Source organism: Peromyscus californicus, unplaced genomic scaffold, assembly GCF_007827085.1.
Source record: "Peromyscus californicus insignis strain IS unplaced genomic scaffold, ASM782708v3 Scaffold_4__1_contigs__length_199733344, whole genome shotgun sequence".
Classification (NCBI taxonomy): Eukaryota; Metazoa; Chordata; class Mammalia; order Rodentia; family Cricetidae; genus Peromyscus; species Peromyscus californicus.
Window position 1 is genome coordinate 112,786,324 of NW_026294562.1, and position 24,159 is coordinate 112,810,482.

A 24,159-nucleotide genomic window follows, 5' to 3' on the forward strand; every position below is an offset into this window, starting at 1 on the left:
TCAGGTCCTCTCTGCTTCAGCTGCAGAACACTCATCTGCTTGTCTCAGACATTTCAGCCTGGGGGCCTTGTTTTTGAATTTCAGTTCATGCACTGAGGCCACTTGCCTTGAAAACACAGAACACAGACTCGTCTCACCACTGACTGCTCTCTCAGAGTGGCCCCAAGGAGGATTGCCCGCTACATGGGATCATGGAAGCAAGGGAAGAAGTAAGTCCAGGGCATCGTGGACACAGAGGAGGAAGATGAAAAAGCAAAGGGGGAAGTGAATGGGTGGGAGAGGAAAGTCCTCTGCTTCATAACCATGTGGGAAGAGTGGGGGTCGAGAGGATCCTGGGAAAGAAACAGCCCATGTGGATATAATTATTCCACAAAAGTGCCCACCCCCCTCCACCACCTCATCTTCCTTCTGGCTCAAGAGCTCCTGGCTCAGACAGCCTGTTACCTCATTGTTGGTGCCGACATCTAGCAGGACAGGAAGGCACTGCTGTGGATTCACCCCTCCGCATGCTGTGTACAGGGCCAGCTTGCCCACAGGGATGCCCATGCCGTAGCAGCCCAGGTCTCCCAAGCCCAGTATGCGCTCTCCATCAGTCACCACCACAGCCTGAAAAACACAGCAGGGTACCTTCAATCAGGAGCACACCTCCATGACAAAGCACTCATTTCCAAGTCCTAGCAGTCAGGCCTGACAGCTGGATACCCGCTGCCTTTGCTGGGAATAAAGCAGCTTGTCTGGGACAAGGCCAGAGAGGATTCATCAACTGCAGGTGGCTGGTCCCTTCTGGCAAGTGGTCAAGAACCCTCATGGAGGCCAAATAACAGAAAGACAGTGTTCCTTGCATTCTGAAGATTGGGGTGGGAGCTGTAGAAACAGCTGGAGAGAAATCACATCTAGTCTCTCTTTCTCTCTCTTAGAGAAACTGGACAGTCTCAGCCTAAAATTGGGGCATGAGACGGGAAGGGAGAGATGTAAGAAAGCTTATGCTGCTGCTCCAGCTGCAGCATTTTGAGGCCAATTTGCAAAGAACAGAGCCTGTAACATTTCCTAGAATCACAAATCATGGAATCAGGTAGATTCTTTGGTTGTATGATGATTGGCATAGAATCACTGAGGGCCAACTATGTACTAGACACAGTTCTGGTACAAATCTTACCTTTAAGATCTGATGTTGATGGAGCTTATGGTGATGATAGATATGATTATATATGATCATGATGGATGTTTATTTATTCATTCATTTAATAAATACAAAGCGCCTGCTTGCTAGTAAGACATATCGTGGGGGGAAGGAACTTTAGTTTGCTTACCTATAAAATTAAATATGTGTGGACCCAAATGAGAGAGGGAGCATATTTATTAACAGTTATAGCTTTGAGACAGAAGCCTGAATGCAGCAAGACAGTGCAGGGACAGTAGAGATTGAGATATTCCTGTAGGGTGACCCACTCTTGTAAGTTCTGTAGATGAGAGGGCACACACACCAGACAAGAAGCCAGTGTGAGGGTGCAGGTGGAATGGAAGACCTTTGATAGGTGCTGCGGAATACTATAACTAGGCAAAAATGTGTTACATTTGTTTATGCTGCGGTATACTACTTTAACTGTGTAAAAGTGTGTTGTATTTATTTATATTGCATTTGCTTAATGATGTAAGGATGTGTGTCTAATTATGTAAAGATGTGCTGCATTTGTTTCACCTTGCCTGTCTAAGGCACCTGATTGGTCTAATAAAAAGCTGAACGGCCAATAGCTAGGCAGGAGAGGGATAGGTGGAGCTGGCAGGAAGAGAGAATAAGCAGGAGAAATCTAGGCTAGAGAAGAGAAGAAGGAGGAGAGAACAAGGCAGAAAAAGAGGGACATGCCCAGGGCTGGAAGCCAGGCAGTCACCAGCCAGACATGAGAAGTAGTGGAAGTGAGAAATACAGAAGGGAACAAAAGGTAAAAAGCCCCGAGGCAAAACAGACAAAGACCAACAGATTAAAATAAGAGCTAAGATAGGGCTGAGCATTCAAAACTAATAATTAGTCTCCGTGTCATGATTTGGGAGCTGGTTGGAAGCTTAAAAGAAAAAGCCCGGTACAAATAAGAAAGTTGAGGTCCAGGATAGACTTGTGTGAAGTGTGTGTAGGAGGCAAGGAGGTGTAAATTGTATGAATGGCAGAATGGGAAGTCAGGGGTCATGAGCATCAGGACAAGGGGAACTCCATGGAGTGACAATGAAGTTTATGTGTCATTGCAATAAGCTCACTATCACAGACTCCCAGTGTCTCTGGAAGAGTTTTGTTTATAGGCATCTCATCCATCTACTGAAACCAGACTTTTCCAGGATTGAAGACTGGCTCTGAGCTATAGATGTCTTACATGACTCCATTGTGAAATGAACAGATAAGGGTTGAATTAGTCTATGCAGGGGCAATGCTAGGATAGAGATGAAGACCCATTCTTGCCCTGGTGTGGTTCAGTGCACAAAAGTTTCTTCCCACTTGTTTATCTCTCCAGGGGTAAAACACACATGGGCTGCTTCTGCCTTCTTTTTTTTTGTAGAAAAAGGTGCAAAGATTCTAAAAACACTCATTCTCTTCAGGAATTGAGTTTTGAAGAGTGCAGCAGACCCATGAAAATCCATTTCCCTTTCAAATTGCTCTATAACTTCTGTGGTGAATGATCACAAGCCACATCTCACAACCCCTCCCTCTCTCATGGTCTGGGCACAGGAATGGCTAATGCTGTTATTCCACTTGACAAGTGAGCATGTTGAAGCTGAAAGCCTTCCTGATCTACATATACCTGCCATGTATCAGTCAAATTCCAGTAACTGGGTTGATGGTCCCATGTTAGTTATCTTGGAAGGTCTAGATAACTTGTCAAGGTCACGTTGGCAAGTGTGGGACCCCTCTTAGTCAGGCTTTGGGCTTCTGGTTCAAAGGTGTTTTTGCCACCCTATCTCCCTGGGATAAAGCATCTGTGCTCTTGGCAAGTCTTGCCCTGCCTTAGCATCCAGTGTCTACCTGCCTTTGACCTCCTCCTGGCAGAATTTCCAGCTAGAGCCTGTGCCCTCATGCTGCCTCTGGAGTCCCAAACTCCATTTCTCTACTGTCTGGTCTGTCCAAACCAAAGCTTACTGACTTGGGTTCCCCGTCTGAGGGAATTCTTTGCTCTGTTTAGAGGGAAATTGTTGTGTACCTATTTGCTCTGAATTAAAACATTCCCTCCTGTAGAGAGAAAGGAGGCCAATAAGACTCAGGAAGTAAATACAACACACAGGGCTCAGGGATGAGAAAGTTACAGGAAGCCCCTGAAAGTTACAGGAAGTCAGGGGATCCTTCTAAAAGATGACGTAAGCAGTGATAATTGTGGGGGTGGGGGTGGGGGGAGAAGAGACTCTTTGAATGGCCAAGCTGCCTGCAAGTTGAGGAGGGAGCTCCAGGGATGCAGCTTTCGTGAGTTCCCACTATACTGGAGTGGGCTTTTCAGTGATGCAGGCTGCCTTATGCTCCCTTAAGTAGGCCCTCAGCCATACTCCACAATAAACTCACTGGTTCACTAAGGTATAGTTAGGTGGGACAATTTCTTTGATCTGTTGTTAGTGCCCTATCTGGGGTGAATGTTTGTTTATGTCAGGAAAAGTCAAACAGCACAAGATTAAACACACGCAGCTATCTACTCTGATGTGTTATTCTTACAACCCTAAAATGATGAGGGGCCATGAGTGTAGTTTCCCAGCCTGGGACTATCCCAGGGAATTCCACTAACATGTTCAACTCTAATGTGGGAATGCCTCTCCATCTGTTATCAATTCTCAGTTCTACTGTGCAAATGGTTGACTTGGTACAATAGCTTCGCAGACTGCTTGGACCCTCTTCTTACTTTTTGTCTCTCCTGCCAACCTATGTCAAGTTCATTGTATCTGAAGCTCATTTTTATCATGGTATTTCCGGGATCAAAGACTGCTGGCTAGTTCTATGTCAACTTGACACAAATTAGACACTTTAGGAAGAGGGGACTCATAACTGAGAGAATGCCTCTACAAGATTTGCTGGGAGGCAAGTCTGTAGTGCATGCTTTTGGTTGTTGATTGATGGAGGAAGACCCAGCCCATTGTCGGTGGTCCTAGGTGCTATAAAAAAAAAGCAGGCTGAGCAAGCCATGAGGGAACAAGTCAGTAAGCAGTGCTCCAGCATGGCCTCTGTTTAAGTTCCTGTCTCTAGGTTCCTGCCTTGAGTTCCTGTCTTGTCTTCCCTTCATGATGGACTAAAAACTGTATGATGAAATAAACCCTTTCCTCCCCAAGTTGCTTTTGGTCATGGTGATTTATCACAAAAACAGAAACCATAACTAAGATAGGGACCTTCACTGATTTCTAACTGCCCCTATGGACACCTAAGTCTTTATATTGTTTAACATACCTTTTGAAAGTTATTGTTGTATATCTCTAAGTGCATCCTCTGGCTAGTGGCTTCTTCACTCTTAGGAATATATATCTCTCAGTCTTTATATTAATTTTTTTTCTGGAGGATCTTTCTTCCCGTTCTCCAGCTGGACATATGTAGTAGAGTTTTTCATTCTTATGAATAGTTAGCACTTGTTACATCTAATGCACATACTCCCTGTCACCTTTATACACTCTGCAAACACTTATTAAGAACCTACTGGGTACCAAGATTCACACAAAATACTACTGTGCATCTGTATGTATAATAAGCCTCTCAAATCCCATCACTCCTTGTCTAAATGAATTCTTATATTCTTCTCTCCTTTGATATTTTTTACTTTGCTCCCTTCCTGTCAGGGGCTAGGTAAGGTCAAAGGCTCTTTGGGGTTCTGTGCATGGAACAAGGAGCTCTGGGCTTTTGTTTCTGTCAGGGTCATGCTTGGCAAGGCCAGCAATGGACTGGCGCCAGAGCTCTGGAGGCTACCAAGGCCAGAGCCTGGAGCTTGACAGTTTCCCTGTAAAGCTGTGGCTAAATATTCCAGACACAGATGTGAAATGCTTTGCTTATTGTACCAGCATTGATCTTGCAAAGAAGAACTAGAGTTACTCTGAGTTCCCCATAATTCTGCTGCCTGATGAACTTTATGGATTTGTTTGCTGCTTCCTCATTTGAAGAGTATATTAGGAGCTATGATTAATAAATGTGCTAGCTTGGGTCATCAGCCCTCACAGTCCTCCTGACCCCCACTTTTGACTTTTCTCATCTCTGATCTTCCCCCTCAGAGTTCCGGTACAAACCCAGGAAGAACTGCTGGTCTGATTCACCTCCTCTCTTATTTCCCCACATCTTCCAAGCTCAAGACCACCCAGTCTTCTTTGGTTTTTCTTTGAGCTTTGTCAATCATGCCCAGTTGGCTATTAAGTTCTGTTGACCTTGCCTGCTCCAGGCCTCCGGCTCTTATTCTGTGATCCTCACACCGTTTCTATTGCCTTTGACCAGACAATCTGCTTGTCACTCACACCACCCTGTGGTTTTCTGACTGTTCTTTTCACTCTTGGAGTCTCCCCATCCGATTTTATGTTTACAGAGCATATCTGGATGTATCAGTTTCTTGCCCCTATAAAACAAAGATCAGGAATTTTCTTTGCCTGACCTTTAAGATTTCCACTCTGCCTTTTGGAGTTTTCTGTCTTTTCCATGCTCCATCCTAAACTGAAATATTTCTGGTTTTGTATGGGATATATATGTCCTGCAATAGGTGGCATTTTACTTGTCAACTCTTTCATTTCCTTGACTGGAATTCTACTATTTTTTGTGTGGTTCAAGGAAGAGCTAAAAATTCCCTTGTCTCGACAGGTAGTGGTGGTGCACACCTTTAATCCCAGCACTAGGGAAGCAGAGGCAGGTGGATCTCTGAGTTCTAGACTAACCTTGTCTACAGAGCTAGTTCCAGGACAGCCAGGGCTACAGGGAGAAACCCTGTCTCAAAGATCAAAACAATAAAATAAAATAAAAAAAAAATTCGCTTGTCTCCATGAAGCTTCCCTCCTGGGTTTCTCACTCTTTTCCTTTGAATTCCCAGAGCCTTTTTCCTTGCCCAGAGTAGCTATCACTCTTTTCCTCGTACTATAAACATTCATGTTTCCATGTCTTTCATAAAAGCTGTAAGCTTTTTAGGGGCAATATTCGGTTGTGTTATTTTTGATTCCTTAGCTGTTGGCTCTGAGGCCAGCAATGTGAAACGTACTCAATTAGCCAGGGAAACTATAGCTCCAACAGAGCATCAAGTGGTTCTCGGCTGGACAGGATTCAAAGCCAGGACAGTTAAGTTCGGAGAGAAGATACTGCCTCTCATTGTCCCTGATAGCAATCCAATTAATGCTGGGAACCACTTAACCAGTTCAGTGGGTTGCCAAGGGCTTAGGGAAAGTCTGGGCAGTGTCTTTGGTTTTGGAAAGCCAGCAACAATGTCTGGAATGACAGAACTCCAATTTCCTTATTTGGATGTTGGAAAAGTCATGACGTCCCTTGTTTCTTCGACAAATGGAGAGGTTTGAAGGATGGTATGCTGTGTTCTCTCTGGCCTGCCTTCCTCAGACCTATGACCTTTCCTGACTTGTTGGGTATGGCCCTTAGCTTAACTAACCAAAGGCTGACCTGGATTGCTCTTGGGCTGTTTTAGATTTATTAATAGGATTATGGGCTGCCTGCAAAAGTTTTCCAACCCCTTTTTCTTCTTCCTTTCATTTCACCCTTCTGTCTCATCCTCTTTCCCCTACTCCATAACATAAATAACACACATTCTTTAGTTTCAAGTCTTGGTTCCACTCTTCACAGAGAACCTAGCCTCTCAGATTCCTTGTCTCTGAAACAAAGACAGTAAGAAGACCTGTGGTTGTCAATAGCATTCAGGGAGTCGGTCTGTGTAAGGCACTTGTATAACAATACTGCATGAAGGGACTGGTACTGTCTGCCCAAGGTTGCTTCTTATTCAAGGATGAGGGAGTTTCTTCTTTACTGCTGATCTTAGCCACCAGCCTATCTGTAGAATTTTCTTTACCTGAGCCACCTTGCTCACACCCCTTTCCAAGCCTGCCTCGTAGGCTTTGCTGAGTCTTCCTCCAGACCCTACTACAGGCAATCTGTGTTCCCACCTCCTTCCAGTGTGTTCAACCAAGATGTTGAACAAAGAGCCCTTCCTGACAAGTTCATTTCTGTCTCAGAGATTTTCAGCAAGTCCAGTTTCTGACCCCAACACAGAAGGTGTTCACCACACCCTGGGCCTGTGCATGGTAATAGGCACATGGCTCTAGCAATCTGGACCATGTTTTAACACCCGTGTGCTGGTGCCTCATGGTAGAGGCTGCTGCGTTGGCTCTACTCCTCAAAGCTCTCTCTCCTCAGAGGTGTTAGTACTGGGTGGGGAGAGATATTTAGGAGTCTGGGGAGCTGACACGGAGAGAAGGTTCTCATTGAGCCTTTCTCCTGCTGGAGGCAACGGGCACTGTGGGAAGGAGACGGGGCAGCGATTCTCACTCCTTTGTATGATTTACACTGGACAGTTTTCTCCTCCTTGAAGAAGAAAGGCTACAAAGCTTGGGTAGTCCTGGCCTTAAGCAGCAGGTTCCTCATAATTATCTTTTCCTGTATTTCAGTTTCCTGGCTTTCTAGCTGCGAAACCACAGAAAGTTCATTTTTCATCTTCCAAATTCAGAAGGTCCTCTGAAGTTAACCCTTCTGGGTTCCTCAGACTTCCTAGGCCTTGAGAAAATGCCTCTCTGAATCAGCTGCTGCTGTGTGTTTGTGGAGGGGGAGGGGAGTTTAGCTACAAGATGTAGTTTAGAGACCTGCATTCACCTGTGGGTGACCTTGTATTCCTCTCAGCAATGTCCAATTGACCCTTGCATGCTCCTCTCAGCAATGTCCCCTCCCCATCCCCATCCTTCAGGGCCCAGCTTGGGAATTTCAGAAGGAATCCATCCTGAGTGTTTCCCTCAGTGCCTGGGAAGATGCCCCGTGTGAGCTCTGAAAGGGGGGGGGGGTGAGCAGAGAGTCCCTGTGGAAATGGAGAGATCTTCACCCTCCCTTTTTTAGGGAACAAGAAAGAAAAGACCGCAGTTCAGAACATTCTGAACTTCTGAAAGGGCACCTCAGGTGACAAGGGAGGAAACCTTCAGAGAAAGACTATTGAGTGGGGCAGGGTAGAGTGTGGGCTGGGTTAGGGGAAGTCCAGTCGGCTCCTGTTCCCTTGTTTACACACCATGATACAGGCTCTATATTCAGAGTGCCTAGTTTCCAGAGAAGCCAAAAATCCAAGTGTTTTTATTTTTATTGTTTTAAATGAAATATGCTTTTAAAATCAACAACAGAGAGGGAGAACAAGGAATAGGAGACCATGGTAAATGAAGACCACACGAGAACAGGAAGAAGCAAAGTGCTAGAGAGGCCCACAGAAATCCACAAAGATACCCACACAACAGACTGCCGGCAATGGTCGAGAGACAGCCCGAACTGACCTACTCTGGTGATGGGATGGCCAAACACCTTAATTGTTGTGCTAGAAACCTCATCCAACTACTGAGGGATCTGGATGCAGAGATCCATGACTAGGCCCTGGGTGGATCTCTGGGAGTCCAATCAACGAGAATGAGGAGGGTTTATATGAGCGAGAATTGTTGAGACCAAGGTTGGATAAAGCACAGGGACAAATAGCCAAATGAATGGAAACACATGAACTATGAACCAATGGCTGAGGGGTCCACACTGGATCAGGCCCTCCGAATGGGTGAGACAGTTGATTGGCTTGATCTGTTTGGGAGGCATCCAGGCAGTGGGACCAGATCTTGTGCTCATTGCATGAGTTGGCTGTTTGAAACCTGGGGCCTATGCAGGATTGTTTGGCTTGGCCTGGGAGGAGGGGACTAGACCTACCTGGACTGAGTCTACCAGGTTGACCTCAGTCTGTGGGGAAGGCTTTGCCCTGGAGGAGATGGGAATGGGGGGGGGCATTGGGGGGAAGGTGAGGGGGACGGGAGGGGGGAGAACAAGGGAATCCGTGACCGATATGTAGAACTGAATTGTATTGCAAAATAAATTAAAATAAATTAAAAAAAAATATTGCCTATAAATTCAAAAATTTTAACAGGCACTGAGGGCCAAACCAAGTATATCTGGGTACAAGTTATGTGACTACCCATTTGTGGCCTCTGATTCCCAGAAGAAACCTCTGTTTCCCTGGCTGCCCTTTGGTCATATATAGCCACAGATGGTACAACTGCTTCCAATACCTCCTATAAGGACAATGCTCATTTGTGTGCTCTTCAGTGTCCATGGGCATCATCATGATTAATCCACAACAGGACTCCAAGGCTCGGAAAGTCAATCTGCACACACAATAGGCAAGGGGAAGACTCATGATCAGAAGCCCTATGTGTCTGCTTACAAATCAGGGCTGTTTTCTCTATATGGTCACTGGAACCTCTCTGAAGTGAGACAGAAATAAAGGGTGGGGGTTGTCCCAGGCATTTACCTGGCCCCTTTGGATCCTCAAGGGGAGGGAGGCTGGACAGCTTGTGGCCTGTCTACACCTTGCCCTGTATGTTCCTCTCTTTGGCAGGAGAGGCACGGCATTCTGCCCTTGTTTCCAGGTAAGCCCATCTAAGCAGAGTGTGAGTTCCTTGAATTTGGTCCTGCACATCTTTATCACAGAGCTCCAGGGAGTTCCCTCAGAGGAGGCGCTCCCTGAAGGGTGGCCAAAGACAACTGAGTCAGATGGCACTCGCCAGCCTAGATCAGCTCACGCATCTTACACCCTTCTGAGAGGTCTGGCTGTCTGTCTGGGGCCTACTTTAGGCATTCTTCCTCTAGAGAGTCTAAGGTTCCTGTGTCTATTCCCCTAATCACTGTCACCACCCCTCTGGTAGTTAGTATTCAGTATTTAGAAGGGTTTCAAAATGTTTATTGAAGTCAATAGTCACTTAGCTCCTATGGTTCTATTTTGAATTTATATCCTGGGTTTTCAATTGTAACACGAAGAATCTAGAGACAAGGCACCTTTCATTTTCATTTTGGAATTCTTGGAGGAGGACCTGATAATAATCATGCATATTGGGACTGGCCAAGGAAACAACCGAGGTTCGATCCCTGTGCCAGCCTGGAGAAAGAGATACCTTTTCACTTCCAGTTGAAGAAGAAGAATTCCCTTTAGTTGTTCCGATTGCTCCTAATTTGCCTGAAAGTACTGTATGCATTATCTCTATTCTGGCACAGTGCCTGGTACACGGAAGATGCTTAATGCATCCGTTGACTGCATTTATTCACCTTGGCAAGCATCTGCGGAGGGTCTATTGATGCACAGGTTTCTCCGTGGTTGAGCTGTCCAGGCATGTGGAAAAGATTAGTGGGCAGGACCTCAGCCTTGTGCCCACTCAGGTTGGCCTAAAGTTAACTCCCTACTAAGTGAGCTGGCTTCCTTTAATGTCCTCAACATTTTACTAGAGTTTCATCCTAGACACACCCTGGAAACATGTTTCCCTGGGAGGGAGGCCAAAACTTTCAAGGCCAAGGCCTTACACATAACTGGAGTCCAAGTGGATAAGCACAGGGCAAAGTCACACCCAGATGGAGATGTGAGGATGAATTATTCCCGGTGGCCAGGACTGTACTTTGGCTGTAGCTCAGATTTGACTGCAGAGAGCCGAGGTCCTAATCCTTTTCTACTCTTGTTCTAAATGCTTACACTGCCTACAGAGAGCCCGATTTGGGTGGAAAACCAGTTGAGGCTCTATTCGGTACCTTCTGGTAAGGCATGGGCTCCGGGAACAAGCAGGGGTGGAGGGAGCGGGACCTTGCAGAAAAAAAAAACAAAAAAAACAGTAGAGATCCACAGCCTGCCAGGGGAGCCAGGGTAAGGTGAACAGCCGGCCCCAGGGTTACCCTGTGTTTAACTCCAGTACTTTGACTCCCAGGCTGGAAACTCCCTCACTAAGGGGCCATCAGCTTCACTTACGTCGCTTCCAGAAAAGCTAATTGCCTCAGATGCCAGATCCCTCAGACTCCTCCATATGGAGCACTGTGCAGTTTGTATTCCATATTGCAATCTCATCCTTTTCTTCCTAAAAATTTTAAGGAGACTTGATATTTGAGAAGCAGTGGCAGTTTTACTTTGTCACTCTGCACATATACTCTCTGTTCTGTGCTACCTGGGGCACACCTACCCAAGTTTGCTTACCATAAACTTTTTATGCAGAAGGTCCTCACTGACATCTTCATAACCCTCAATCTAAGGCCCAGTTCCAAAGTGATTTCCCTATGACATCACCTCAGAATTCTCCGAGATGACAGTCCTTCTACCTCTGTGGTCACCTGAAGCTCTCTCTGTGTGGTTCTCTTAGCTCTGGTCACATTCCACCTGGCTAGCCTGCTGTGTTACTGTCCTGTTTTCATCATGAAGTATTCGTTACTCCAGAAGAGGTCCATGCTTGACTTCTGTCTACATCCACAAGGAAATTGGCACTGTGCATTCAGTAGGTACTCAACACGTGCTGAACAGTTCTTTAGACTAATGTTAATTAAGAACAATTTCACCTAGATGTGCAGTTAAGGCAAATCTCTCTTCTATTATGCATTTGTGGCAGCTACAGCTGGTGTGTGATCAGAGCCTGGAAAAAGGGGGAAGTATCCTGCCCTCAGTGTCACAATGGCTCATTTTATAGGTAGAAATAACACCAACACAGACGGCATGCTTCCTCCAACAAGCAAGACATTAGCAATAAAACCAGGATCATACCTTAATATTGTCCTCTGGCCAAGAGTTCAGCATTGTTGCAAGGTGACCCTTGTCATGAATGGTGATAAACAGCCCACTAGGAAAAACAAACATGTACACATGGAGAAACCAAGCAGTCAGTGTAGAAACAGAGCAAAGATCATGAGCACCGCCATCAACTGCATTGCTGACTTCTGCCCCCAGCCCCAAGGAAGATGGGTTTTGTCTCAAAGCTCAGGAGGGTTCTAGTGTCTTTCCTTTCTTTAATTGCTTCTCTCCATAGGACCAGGAGTGCGCCGGGTCAAGGGCATGCTTGCCTGGAGCCATCTTCTCTAGAGAATGCATCTTCTCTTCTTTTCTCTCTAGATCTGGTCCCAGAACGCCCTGACTCGCTAGTCCCACAACTGCTTTAGCAACTGTATGGGTCCAAAGCGCAGACCACATGGCCAGGGCCAGAACTTGGACATGTGGGTTGGGATTTTGAATCCCTGATTGTGGGTTTTTGTACCGATGCAATAAGCCAAATCAAGCCAAATTGATAAGACCAGGTTTGATCTGAGCAAAGCATTCCTAGGAGATCTCTTGGGGGACAGGGGAGAAATCACGCTGCTGCTCCCAAGGAGGGGGCCTTAAATACTCTGTAGGCATGGTCTTTGAGTAGCTCCAGGGGAGGAGCCATCGCTTGGTGGGCTTTCTGAGGGAGGGGTATGGAGAGGGCGGAGTGGGGCCAAAGCGAAATTCGCGGCTAAACAGGGATGTTCAGACATGTGTACACCAGGCCTCTAAAATGGGAGATGTAGCTGGGAAGGGAAGCAGGGGAAGGGTGCTTAATGAGATACTTTTCTCTATGGTACTGGAGTCTAGCAATACCCAATTCAAACTTAGCCTTCTGGGCCGGGCAGTGGTGGCGCACGCCTTTAATCCCAGCACTCGGGAGGCAGAGCCAGGCAGATCTCTGTGAGTTCGAGGCCAGCCTGGGCTAGCAAGTGAGCTCCAGGAAGAGGCGCAAAGCTACACAGAGAAACCCTGTCTCAAAAAAACAAAAACAAAAACAAAAAAACAAAAAAACAAACTTAGCCTTCTAGTCTACCAAGATGGTGCAGTCCCAAATGCAAGACAATAGAGCATACTATGTTTATTAGCTTGTTCCTTGATTTAGAATGTTTAATGTTTAGACTTAAAGGATGTGGGTATGAATCTTCTGTTTTAGGATTAGAGATGAGAGAATTCATGTGGGATTCCCTTCTTTCTCTTTTTCATTCTAGTAGATAACCCATACAATTTACATATCAAATCTCTATTTTTTTAGAAGTGAAATTAGACTCCTGGCTTCTGGTAGTGACACAGAATAACCCTTCAGAAGACAATTATTATAAAATCACTCATATCTAAACAATTTATATTACTGTCATGCTATGAAATATGTGGTTTTGGTATACAGCAATGGAGTTTGGCAAAGTAGGGGTAGAAACTGGAGGAGCAGATGCCTTTGAAAGCAGGAACTATTCTTTGAGATGTGCAGCTTTGCAGCTTTTTGTCTGAGCACAGGCCAGTCTTCAAACAGCTTGGAATAACAGAAGGGCAGAATTACAGGTTGAGTGCCTGAGAGCAGGGCTGGGGTTAGGAAGAGCTGCTGGACAGTGCAGGGGGGAAATCAGAAAGGAAGAAACTTCAGGGACTCTCAAGTCTGGGTACAAAAAGTCCTATCATTGACTGGCCATGAATACACAGGGGCACACACACACACACACACACACACACACACACACACACACACACACACAAACCAACAAAAACAAAAACAAAACTGAGCAAAGACCCCAGTTCTTGCTGATTTGGGCAGATGGAGCTTGGAATTTGAATTAGTTAACTTGCTTAGAACAAAAAGCTACAATCCAGCATCCATATAGTGGATACTAGAGATATCCATTATAATGACCTGCTTATTTCATTTATGTTGGAATTTCCAAAGTAAAATAAGTGTGTGTGTGTGTGTGTGTGTGTGTGTGTGTGTGTGTGTGTAATGGTCATACACATGCCTGTCACACATTTATGTGAAAGTCAGAGGTTGAAATCATGAATTTTCCACCTTATTTTTTGGACAGTGTTTGGCTGGATTGGATGACCAGCAAGCCCCAGAGCGACCTTTGCCGGTCCCTCCCTCATTGCTGCCCTCAGCTTTTTCTCTTAATGTAGGTGCTGGGTATTGAACTTAGATCCTCATATTTTCATGGAAAGTGCTGTTTCCCACTGAGCTATCTCTGCAACCCCCATACAGCGTCCTGAATGCCAATCCCTTCCTGGAACTTCTCTCTCCTCTCTTCTTTCACTAAACTAAAAACAAACAAACCAAAACCAAAACCAAACCAAACCAAACCAAAAGAAAACTTGCCTGCAGAAGCTGCCTGGACTTTGTCCCACCTTCTAATTCCCACCACAGCAGTGTGCCTTTTATTAGTATCTCGCATTATCAAACCTGCAATGGCTCCATCTCTTTAGAAACAATGAACACTTCTCAGCCCTCACATCCTCTGGTTTCTTTCTTTCTTTCTTTTTTTTTTTTTTTTTAGAATTATTTGCTTTTATTTTATGTGTATAAGTGTTCTGTCTGCATGTGTGTATGTGCTCCATGTATGTGCAGTACCCCTGGAAGCCAGAAGATGGTGCTGGATTCTCTGGAGCTGGAGTTACAGGCAGCGGTGAGCTGTCTGAGGAAGGGGCTGAGAACTGAACTCTAGCCTCTGCCAAAGCAGCAAGTACTCCCAACAGTCGAGCTGCTTCTGTCTGTCCTCCGGCTTTGTGATAGAATCTGATACTTTTACTATCCCCCTACCTGCAAATGTTGGCTTCTGTGATCCCCGTCCCTCCTTTTTTTTCAGTTTTCCTCCTTTTCTGAGTGCTCTTGTTTACTCTTTTGTACTGACGGTCCAGCCATGTTTGTGATAACATTCCTCAAATACTTCCTGTAGCCCACTTTCAATCTTCCTCTATGTTTTCTCATTAACACCAGAGGCACTTGGACACCAACTTTTAAATATCTGAACACTAGAATTTCTCATTTTGGATGCTATTGACATTGGGCTAGAGAATGCTTTGCTGTGTGGGTGAGGTTGCCCGGAGCCCTGCAGGGTTGTTGGCAGCATCCTTTGCCTCTACCCACTGTGTGCCAGCAGCTCCTCTGCTGTAACAACAATGACAATAGTCTCCAATCATTAGCAGATATACCCAGAGGGGACAAAAATCATCCTGGGCTTGGAAGGAGTTGCTCTAGACCTCTATTAACTGCCTGCCTGACACGTGTCAAAGGCACTCAAACATAACACGTCTTAGACCAAATTTATGACCTAGCTTTTCACCAACTGCGACTCAAAGACAAGATAAAACTGATTCATTCCTTTCATTCTCAACTTGTCAACCATGCTGGCTTCCTTTCCAGACTTCTACTTCGCTCGAGGTGTTCAGTTCAGGCTGTTTCTTCTGCCCAGCACTACTGGGCTTCCTCACTCTTCATGTTATGAATTCATTCCCATTCTTCTGATAATTTCCAAGTCAAGGGAGAAGGTTCCTGCTAGCAGCTCATGGTCTCTTATCCTTGCATGCACAGACATATTTACTGTGCCGCTCCTTGGCTAACGTTCCACCGTTAGATTGTAAGCATCACAAGGACAAGCTCTGCATCTCTTTTTATTATCGTTCAGCATGGTTCCCTCCAGCTTAGTTTATAATACGTGCTGAGTACATCATCTTTGAACAAATGGAGACGTGAGTCAGCAGGTGATACTGTTCAAGTGATGAAGGAGGAAACTGTTGGGTAAATCTAGGTGAGAGTTGGCACTAAGGCAATTTGTCTGTGAGCCCTGAAGGGACCTGTGACCTCAGTGATAGTGGGTGGTGCTAGGCAGTGCAGGAAATGCACAGAGGGTGGTGGATGGGCCAGGGAAAAGAAATACACTGAAGATTGGTTGTATAAGATTCTGTTTTTGAAGCAGGCCGTGTAAGCATCTGAATTAACTTACTCATTAAGCTTGATGGCTTCCAGGTGAAGAGTACTAGACAACTCTTAAATAAGCCTCTCCTGCTTAGAGACTGTTCTGAGCTATATCATTGTGAACTGAAGTTTTCAGGAAACAATAACAACAACAACAACAACAAAAACAAAACAAAACAAAACCCCCCCCAAAACACCTGTATTCTACAAGGCTGATTAAAATTCCGATTGCGGAGGTTGGAATGTTGCCAGATTATCTTCTGTCTTTGGTTCTCTGTGTCTGACCTAACATCCTTTGATTTTTCAGGTAAATACTTTTGGGATGTATTAACAGATGTCTTATTCCACTGAAAGCTAAGAATGCGATTAGATAACATCTGAAACCTGTAACAGATTAAAAAATGGTTTTTTTTTCTGTGTTGTAACCTGTCCACCTGATATTCCATCCAATGTATTTGAAGAATGCCTTGATTTATAACTTCCTTTTGTTCTGTAACTATAAGAATTTCCTGCAACTGTTATCATATTGAAATATGGTGTTTGAGGAAACCTGAATCATGTTCCTGGGCCATGATCACTCATATGTGGTTCCAGGATAAGCTATGTCTTATCCCTTTGTGTTGAGAGCTATGTTTTGCATGGGTAGACCCAGAAAAAAGGCATGGTTTTTCTTTCTTCCTTCCTTCCTTCCTTCCTTCCTTCCTTCCTTCCTTCCTCCCTTCCTTCCTTTATTTGAAAAAGGCACTCACTGTGCACCTTGCCTGGCCAGAAACTCACTGTCTGTACCAGGTTGGCCTTGAACTCACAGAGATCCACTCGTCTCTGCCTGCTGAGTGCTGGGATTAAAGGCGTGGGCCACACTCGGCTTGTTTTCCTTTTGTAAAGAACATTTACTCTTATTTAACAGTTTCTGTTTGTACAGATGCATCCCTCTTATGTGCACAGTGAAACTGACTGATAACCCTTGCTTACCTCACTTGTGGACATCTCATAATCTCTTTCCTTTAGGACCCCCACCCCATCCCCACCTTTCTTTTGTTTAATCTACAAGAGTATTTTAGCTTGAAGTTCTAACTGCTCCTTAGGCTATACTTGTTAAATTCCGTTTTCTCTTGTTAATCTGTCCTTTGTGAAAAGGGCTCATTCCAGCCGAGAACTATGAAGGGCAGACAGGCTAATGTTTCTCTCCTACACTAACAAGGAGGCCAATTCCTTCAAACTAGGATAACCAGGTGCCAGCTCCCGATTTATTGAGGTCTCTCTCACTTAGGGAAATCACTTAACCCACAGTAATGACCATGACACATTTCTGGCCTCTTGGTTTTATTTTGGAAAGGTCTCCCACTCAACATTCCTTCTATACCCTGAACCCTGATAGAGGACCAGTAGGATGCTTGGGGGTGGGGGTCGGGGGCACACATGTGTGAATGGGTACCAGCCATGCTCTGATGTAGAGCTAAATGGAGCGGTGTGTGGCTAATTGCAAACACAGGCAAAGTGTGATTACTAAAATTATCTGGTGCCTTAAAATCAGTCCTCTTGATTGACAATAAGAGGGAGAGGGGACAGGGGAGCTTGAACAGTTTTACATTTAAAATTCTGACCTGATGAAATGTTGAAAGGCTTGTTCACTCTCTTTCTCTTAAAGCTTATTTACAGGGGCTGCAGAGATCAGACTGCAAAATTTCCTCCTTTTGAAATTTATGAAGAGCTTTTAAAATGTGCATATAAGCTATAGTAAAGGACTGCCCTGGATGTGTTTTGAGCTTTTTGGGTTTTTTTCCCTCTGTGATTCTTGTTGGCAAGGGATTATGATAATAAACAAAAGGATTGTAGGCTCCAGAAGGATTCTCAAGGGAGAGGGTGAAGTCCTGAGTGAATGTGTATTGTTGACATGGGCGTGGCCATGTTGAGGACCCTAGTGCTTTGGCTCCATGGGACTGGGCAAAGCCTTCCCTGAGTAAGGCTCAGAGGAACAGCAAAGCATCCTTGGGTTTGAGTGTGAATGCTGATGGTGTGCAGAAAAGTTCACAGCAGCTTGCTTTCTCTGGATGGTGTATATAGTAAACACGCCAAGCTTCCAGGGTGCTGCAGCTTTACCATCCAAGTTTTTCTGTGTCCACGTGCTTTCATTTCTTCATTCCTTTAGTTAGGCTCCAGTTAGGTCAATCCCTGGATAGGGAGGTGAGGGGGGTTTTCATCATCCACCTGAAAAGCATCTAGACCAGCTCAGAAAGAATCGCTTGTAAAATGTTCCCAGTGAACCATTTTCAGTTCTAGCCGCTTTTCACTCAGGGGAAATCAAAATTTCCAGCAGTCACTGTGATGGGATAGTTCTTCTCATTTCCATAAGACGTTTATTAGTTGAGGAATGCATTCCTCCTCAGTGACCTCAGAAAGAGTACCTCGATTCCTTGGGAAGCTCCCCTTCCAGTTCTGCTTGGCTCCATACAGAAAACTCGATCATAGGGTAGTCACTGTGGCTGGAGTGAGAATTTTTTTTTTTTTTTTTTTTTTTTTTTGAGACAGGGTTTCTCTGTGTAGTTTTGGTGCCTGTCCTGGATCTTGGTCTGTAGATCAGGCTGGACTTGAACTCACAGCGATCTGCCTGGCTCTGCCTCCCAAGTGCTAGGATTAAAGGCATGCTCCACTGCCGTGCGGCTGGAGTGAGGATTTAAAACACAGCACTGACAAATGACAAGGCTGCCCATGGCTTAACTGACATTGAGGGGTTAATGTCCCTACTCTGCAGCCGCAGCACCTGGACTCAAAGCCTGGTGCTGCCAGTCCCTAGTGATACAGCTGTGCACGACTTTTCTGTTCCTAGGTCTTCTGATCTTCACATGAAAAGGGAAGAAGTGGCCCCATGGGCCCCATCTGCTTTCTACCTTGTCTATAGTGGTTAAATAAGACAGTGCATATTAAATAGTGTGTTAAAGTATCTTCTATAAACTGGTGTACAATGTCTGGTAACTCAATAAATGGTAGCTCTTCCTGTTGCTGGCAGAGTAGTACTTATCAGTGCAGGCTCATGGGTCAGCTTGTCTGGGTTCAAATGCTGGCACAACACCCTGGAGGCCTAAGATGCATACTAATTGCCTGGCAAATGCTAGCATTTTGGCTAGAATGATAGCCCGTCTGTCCCAAGCTGTGATTGGCAGTTGCAGTATCTTTTATTGGTGTCAGAGGAAGGTAGTCATAAATAAAGTACAGTGGGCAGAAAATTTCTCATTATATGGGTCACCCAATGGGGGCATGTGGTGGTTTGAAAGAAAATGGCTCCCAACGGGAGTGGCACTATTAGGAGGTGTGGCTTTGTTGGAGTAGGTATGGCCTTGTTGAAGAAGTGTCACTGTCAGGGTGGGCTTTCAGTGTAGTTATGATCAAGCCACACCCAATGAGGCAGACCACTTCCTGTTGCCTTCGGGACAAGATGCAGGACTCTCAGCTCCTTCTCCAGCACCACGTTTGCTTGCATGCCGCCATGTTGATAATGGACTAAATCTCTGAAGATATAATTCACCCCAATTAAATGTTTTTCCTTTATAAGGGTTGCTGTAGTCATGGTGTCTCTTTACAACAGTAGAAATCCAACTAAGACAAACGTTGGTACCAGGGACTGGAGTATTGTTGTGATAGGCCTGACCATGTTTTCATTTGGAAGAATATGGACTTTGGTACTTTGGGTTAGAAAAGCAATTGAATGCTTTAAGTGCTGCTTAATGGCCCATCCTAGTAAAAACTGGAAGACAATGATGCTGAGTGTAATTTGGGCTGTGGGTGCCTGGATCAAGAGGTTTCAGAGGAGAAGAATGTTAGTTATGTGGCCTAGAAACCAGTCTTGTGATATTTTGGTGAAGAATATGGCTGCTTTTTGCCCTTGTCAAAAAAGTCTGCCTGAGGCTAAAGTGAAGAGTTTTGGATTAATTCCTTTGGCAGAGTAAATCTTGAAACAGCCCTAATATAGACTCTGTTGTGTGGTTATTAGCGGTAATTCTAATGAAGATTTATAATGAAAAGGAGCAAACTGAGAAAGGAAAAATACAAAGTGTACAAATTGAGGAGAAAAGGAAGACCAGGAATGGAGTTGAGTGGAATGGAGCTAAGTCCTGTGTTAAAGGAGATAAATGGATTAAGAAAAGGAATAAAGGGAGTAGAGACTTCAGGATCAGACCCCACCCAGCTAAGTTTCCAGCTTGTGAAAAGGAACTAAAGAAAAGTTTAGAGATGGGTGTGGTTCCCAGCACTCAGAAGGCAGAGGCTGGCAGATCTCTGAGTCTGAGGCCAGCCTGGTCTACAGAGCAAGTTCCAGGATAGTCAACCTTAGGCAGATTAGGAAACCAGGGAAAGCAGAAAGCTGGTGAAGATGTAATTAAGCAAGGGGCCATGTTCTAGCTGCAGTAAGCAGCAGAACTTGGCAGCTTTGGCCATGTAGTTCTGGCTTTAAGGATAGAAAAAAAGGGTTATGGAATATTCCTCCATTACTAAGGAACACCTCTGAGTTCAGGCATGTGTCAGAGGTGTCCCTGAATGGAGGCCCAGAGAGGCCATTGTGTGAAGCTGTGAAGGAGAAGCCTGAATTGCCTTGGAGACCCCAATATGTTAGAGATTCCAAAGTCATAGGATACCTGCCAAGGAAAGCTGTTAACAGGGAGTGGAACCAGCCCAAAAGAAAGAAATATGTCACAGTCAACAAAGCTAAACAGTGTAGGAGATCTGAAGAGCGTTTTGACATCAGACTTGGATATGCAGACATTTTGACATCAGACATGGAGATGCAGAGTTTGGAGTATGCCCAGCTGGATTTCGATCTTGTTTTGGTGCTGTATTTCCTGACTATGCTCCCTTCCCTGCATTTTGAAACAGTAATGTATATCTTGTGCCATTATATATTGGAAGTATGTGATTTGCTTTTTGCTTTTGATTTTATAGGGGATTACAGTTAAAAGGTTGCATGAATCTCAGAAGACATTTTGAGCTTTGGACTTTTAAACATTGTTGAAACTGTGATAGACTATGGGGACTTCTGAAGTTGGACTGAATGAATTTCTTTCATTATGATGTGGTTATAAGCCTTTGGGGGCCAGGGAGTGGAATGTGGTGGTTTAAATGTAATTGGCCCCTATAAGCTCATAAGGAGTGGCACTATTTGGAGGTGTGGCTTTGTTGGAGTAGGTATGGCCGTGTTGGTATGAAGTGTGTCACCATGGGTGTGGGCTTTGAGGTCTTCTATGCTCATGTTATTCCTAGTGAGACAGACCACTTCCTGTTGCCTATGAGTGAAGATGTAGGACTGAACTCTCAGCTCCTTCTCCAGCACCATGTCTGCCTGCATGCCACCATGTTGCACCATGATGATAAGTGACTAAACCTCTGAAAATGTAAACCACCCCAATTAAATGCTTTTCCTTTATAAGGGTTGCCATGGTCATGGTGCATTTTCACAGCAATAGAAACACCCTACCTAAGAGAGGACAAAAAAAAGGGCTGTTTGGTGACACACGGTTGGGACTATATATTTTCTATTATCCCTGCAAGAGCTAATGTTCAATGAGAATGAGATCATAGGCGGCTTGGAAGGAAGCATACGCCACAAAAGGACAAAATCCACTCCATTCATCCAGGCAGGAAGCTGCTGTGATGATCTCTGATCCAGGGACTCAACAGGCCCTGTATGTGAGTACCCTGCGCACAGGTTGTGCTCTCAGGGGATCGCCCCATCATCCTACTGGCATCTTCACAAGACAGTGATGTGAAGGCATGGGGAATTTCAAGTACAGGTCTCCAAGATACCAGGAGGTGGTTCCTTTAGGGCTGTGATCTGGGATGAGATGCTTTAGCTATCTATGCCTTAGTTTTCTGGTTAGAAGAATGGGGACCTCAGTTTCTTTGTAGGATGATTGTGAGCAACAGACAGGGCAAGGCTGCAGAATCCCTGTGCACCACAAAGCTCTAAGATGTACCAGTCTTAGCAATATCTGTTTGCCTATTGATTGTCCATTAGAGTAAGTCTGAGAGGTCTGATAGCACTGGCTTTCTGCAGTCCCAGCCAGAGAACTGGGGTGTAGCTGGAAGTTTTCCTGTGTCCTGTCCAGTCTGCAGCCGCTCAGACACAAGTAAACACACAGAGGCTTATATTAATTAAAACTGGCTTGGCTATTAGCTCAGGCCTACCACTGACTAGCTCTTACATTTAAACTCAGCTCATTTCTGTTAATGGGCTATATGTCACCATGTTTTCTGTGGCTCTACCTGTGTTCCATTACACGCTGCTCCCTGGATGGCAGGCTGGCATGTCCTGCCTCAGCCTTCCTCTTCCCAGACTTCTCCTTGTCTGCTTATCCCGTCTATACTTCCTGCCTGGCTACTGGTCAATCAGCATTTTATTAAACCAGTGTACAAAAACATTATCCCACAGCACTGAGGTGGTAAGGGAGTGCTAGGAAGTGCTGCCTGGCTCTGAGGTACACAGGCATCTCCAGAACTTGAGTGAATTGGTGGCTGCCAAGGTGCTGGACAGCCTACAGAGTCAAGGCAGCAACAGGAACACACATCAAGGCCAGTGGCTTCTTAGAGGAACTAGAACAGAATGCCTCTCATGCTTCTGGTGATTCCCAGATGAGCACCTGGGGCAGAGGCATTGGTGGAAACCCCACTGTAGCTGCTAAGTGGACCGGGAGAATAACTTTAGCTACTTAGGGTTTCTCCTAAGTTTTCCTTACTTACCTCAGGGAAGCAGATTTAGGATTTAGAATTTGAGGAGTAAGAAAAACACACTATGGCAAGCTGCTGATGTATGGAAGCCATTTTTAATGAATAAATGCCTTGCTTTACATAAAGCGCAACGTGTTCTGAGAAGCTGTGAGTAATGTCGTTGTGAGTAAGTAATCCAGACCTACAAGCATACTGTATTTGTACTCAGGATACTGTTGTGTAAAGCAAAACTGGAGAATGGCTTGGCAGTAGGATACTCTGACCTCTGATGTGTTAGTCTGCTTGCTGTCACTGTGACAGAACGCTTTAGATAAACAATTTATAAAGAGGGAAGGTTTAGCTCAGCTCATCATTTTGGAGGTTTCAGTCCATGGTGGCTTGGTTCATTGCTTCTACCCCTGTGATGGCACAGTACACCATGGTAGAAATACAAGGTAGAGGAAGCCCTTGCCTCATGGCAGTGGGAAGACAAAGAAAGAGGAGGGGGCTGTGGTTTCAAAATCCTCTCCAGGGGTATGAACTAAGTCACCTGTCTTCTTCCATTGGCCCTTCCATTCTCAACAGCACCGAAGACAGACAGGAAGGTTTTAGCACCTGGTCTGTGAGGTTTGTTTCAGATCGAAACCATAGCAACTGATTCGTGGCTTTCCCAAGTTTGGATTTTCCTCCTGCAGTTCCTAGAAACAGAACTCAGACCCTCCTAGCTGATGTGTGGTCACCAGGGTCCACTGGATTGACCTGGGTCGAGGTGGTGCAGGGCTCTTCTTGCACGGAGCTTTCGAGTAAGGGTACAGAGAAAGAGAAAGGGATAAATTCATGTTCATCAAACATGCACTGAGCACCTAAGCTATTCTTCCACACACCTAATCAACTGGACCCAAAAGGCATATTTGTTATGGGCTGCTCCTCTTGTCCCAAAGCCGAAAGCCTTCTTTCTACTCATGTGTGGAAGCAATTGCTTCTGTTCCCCAGAGACATTGTATGCTATCTCATCCAGGCACAAGGATTTGCTGACAGGTAGCACAGCCTGGTGGCTGCTGTGGTTAATCAATAAAATAGAAGTGGACACAACACAACCTGCCTAAGGGCCAGTGTGTGGTTTACCCTCTTCCCCTTCCTTTGCCACAGCAACCCATACAGTTCTAGATAAAGCTACTTCATTAGCCTGGGAGCTGGAGTGAGGGAGACACAGAGCACAGCACTAAGTAGTGTGTGTGTGTGTGTGTGTGTGTGTGTGTGTGTGTGTAGAAGCCTAAGATGAAGTACAGAATGAAGCTTATTTTAAAGATTTGTTTGTTTTATATATGTATGCATGTGTCTGGGTGATTGCATGTGCACACGTACAGGTCCACAGAGTCCAGAAGAGGGCACAAGAGCCCTTGGAGCTGGACTTACAGGTGTTTGTGCGCCATCTGATGTGGATGCCGGGATTTGACCATGGGTCCTCATGATGGAGCAGCAAGTGTTCTTAACTGTAGAGCCATCCTTCAGTCCCATGAACGTTGTTTTAAGCATTGCGATCTTAGAATTGTTTGTTCAATAGCATGACATAACCATGGTCCACTTTGATCAACAACCTTCTCCCAGGGATGTCACAAAACATCATACACAAAACACTGGCACTCTGGTGAAAGCAAAAGAGAGAGGCCCTGTCCTTTTGATGGGGTTCTCAGTTTTTATCCCTCAGCTAGAATTCTGGCCATGAAGGCAGGGAAGAAGATTTCATTACTGAAAACATGCTATGGGAGTAAATGA

The 24,159-nt window shown here is 45.1% G+C and overlaps 1 protein-coding gene across 2 annotated transcripts in view; it reads right to left on the minus strand.

The window, feature by feature from the left end:
• Positions 1-24,159, minus strand: part of Me3 (malic enzyme 3) — a 196,958-nt gene that overhangs the window by 53,603 nt on the left and 119,196 nt on the right. For both annotated transcript variants that reach the window (XM_052761645.1, XM_052761644.1), the window contains 2 exons: positions 11,724-11,799; positions 445-606 (listed from right to left, as the gene is read on the minus strand). In XM_052761645.1, the coding sequence (XP_052617605.1) occupies positions 445-606; positions 11,724-11,799 (238 nt within the window). The remainder of the gene's footprint in view (positions 1-444; positions 607-11,723; positions 11,800-24,159) is intronic.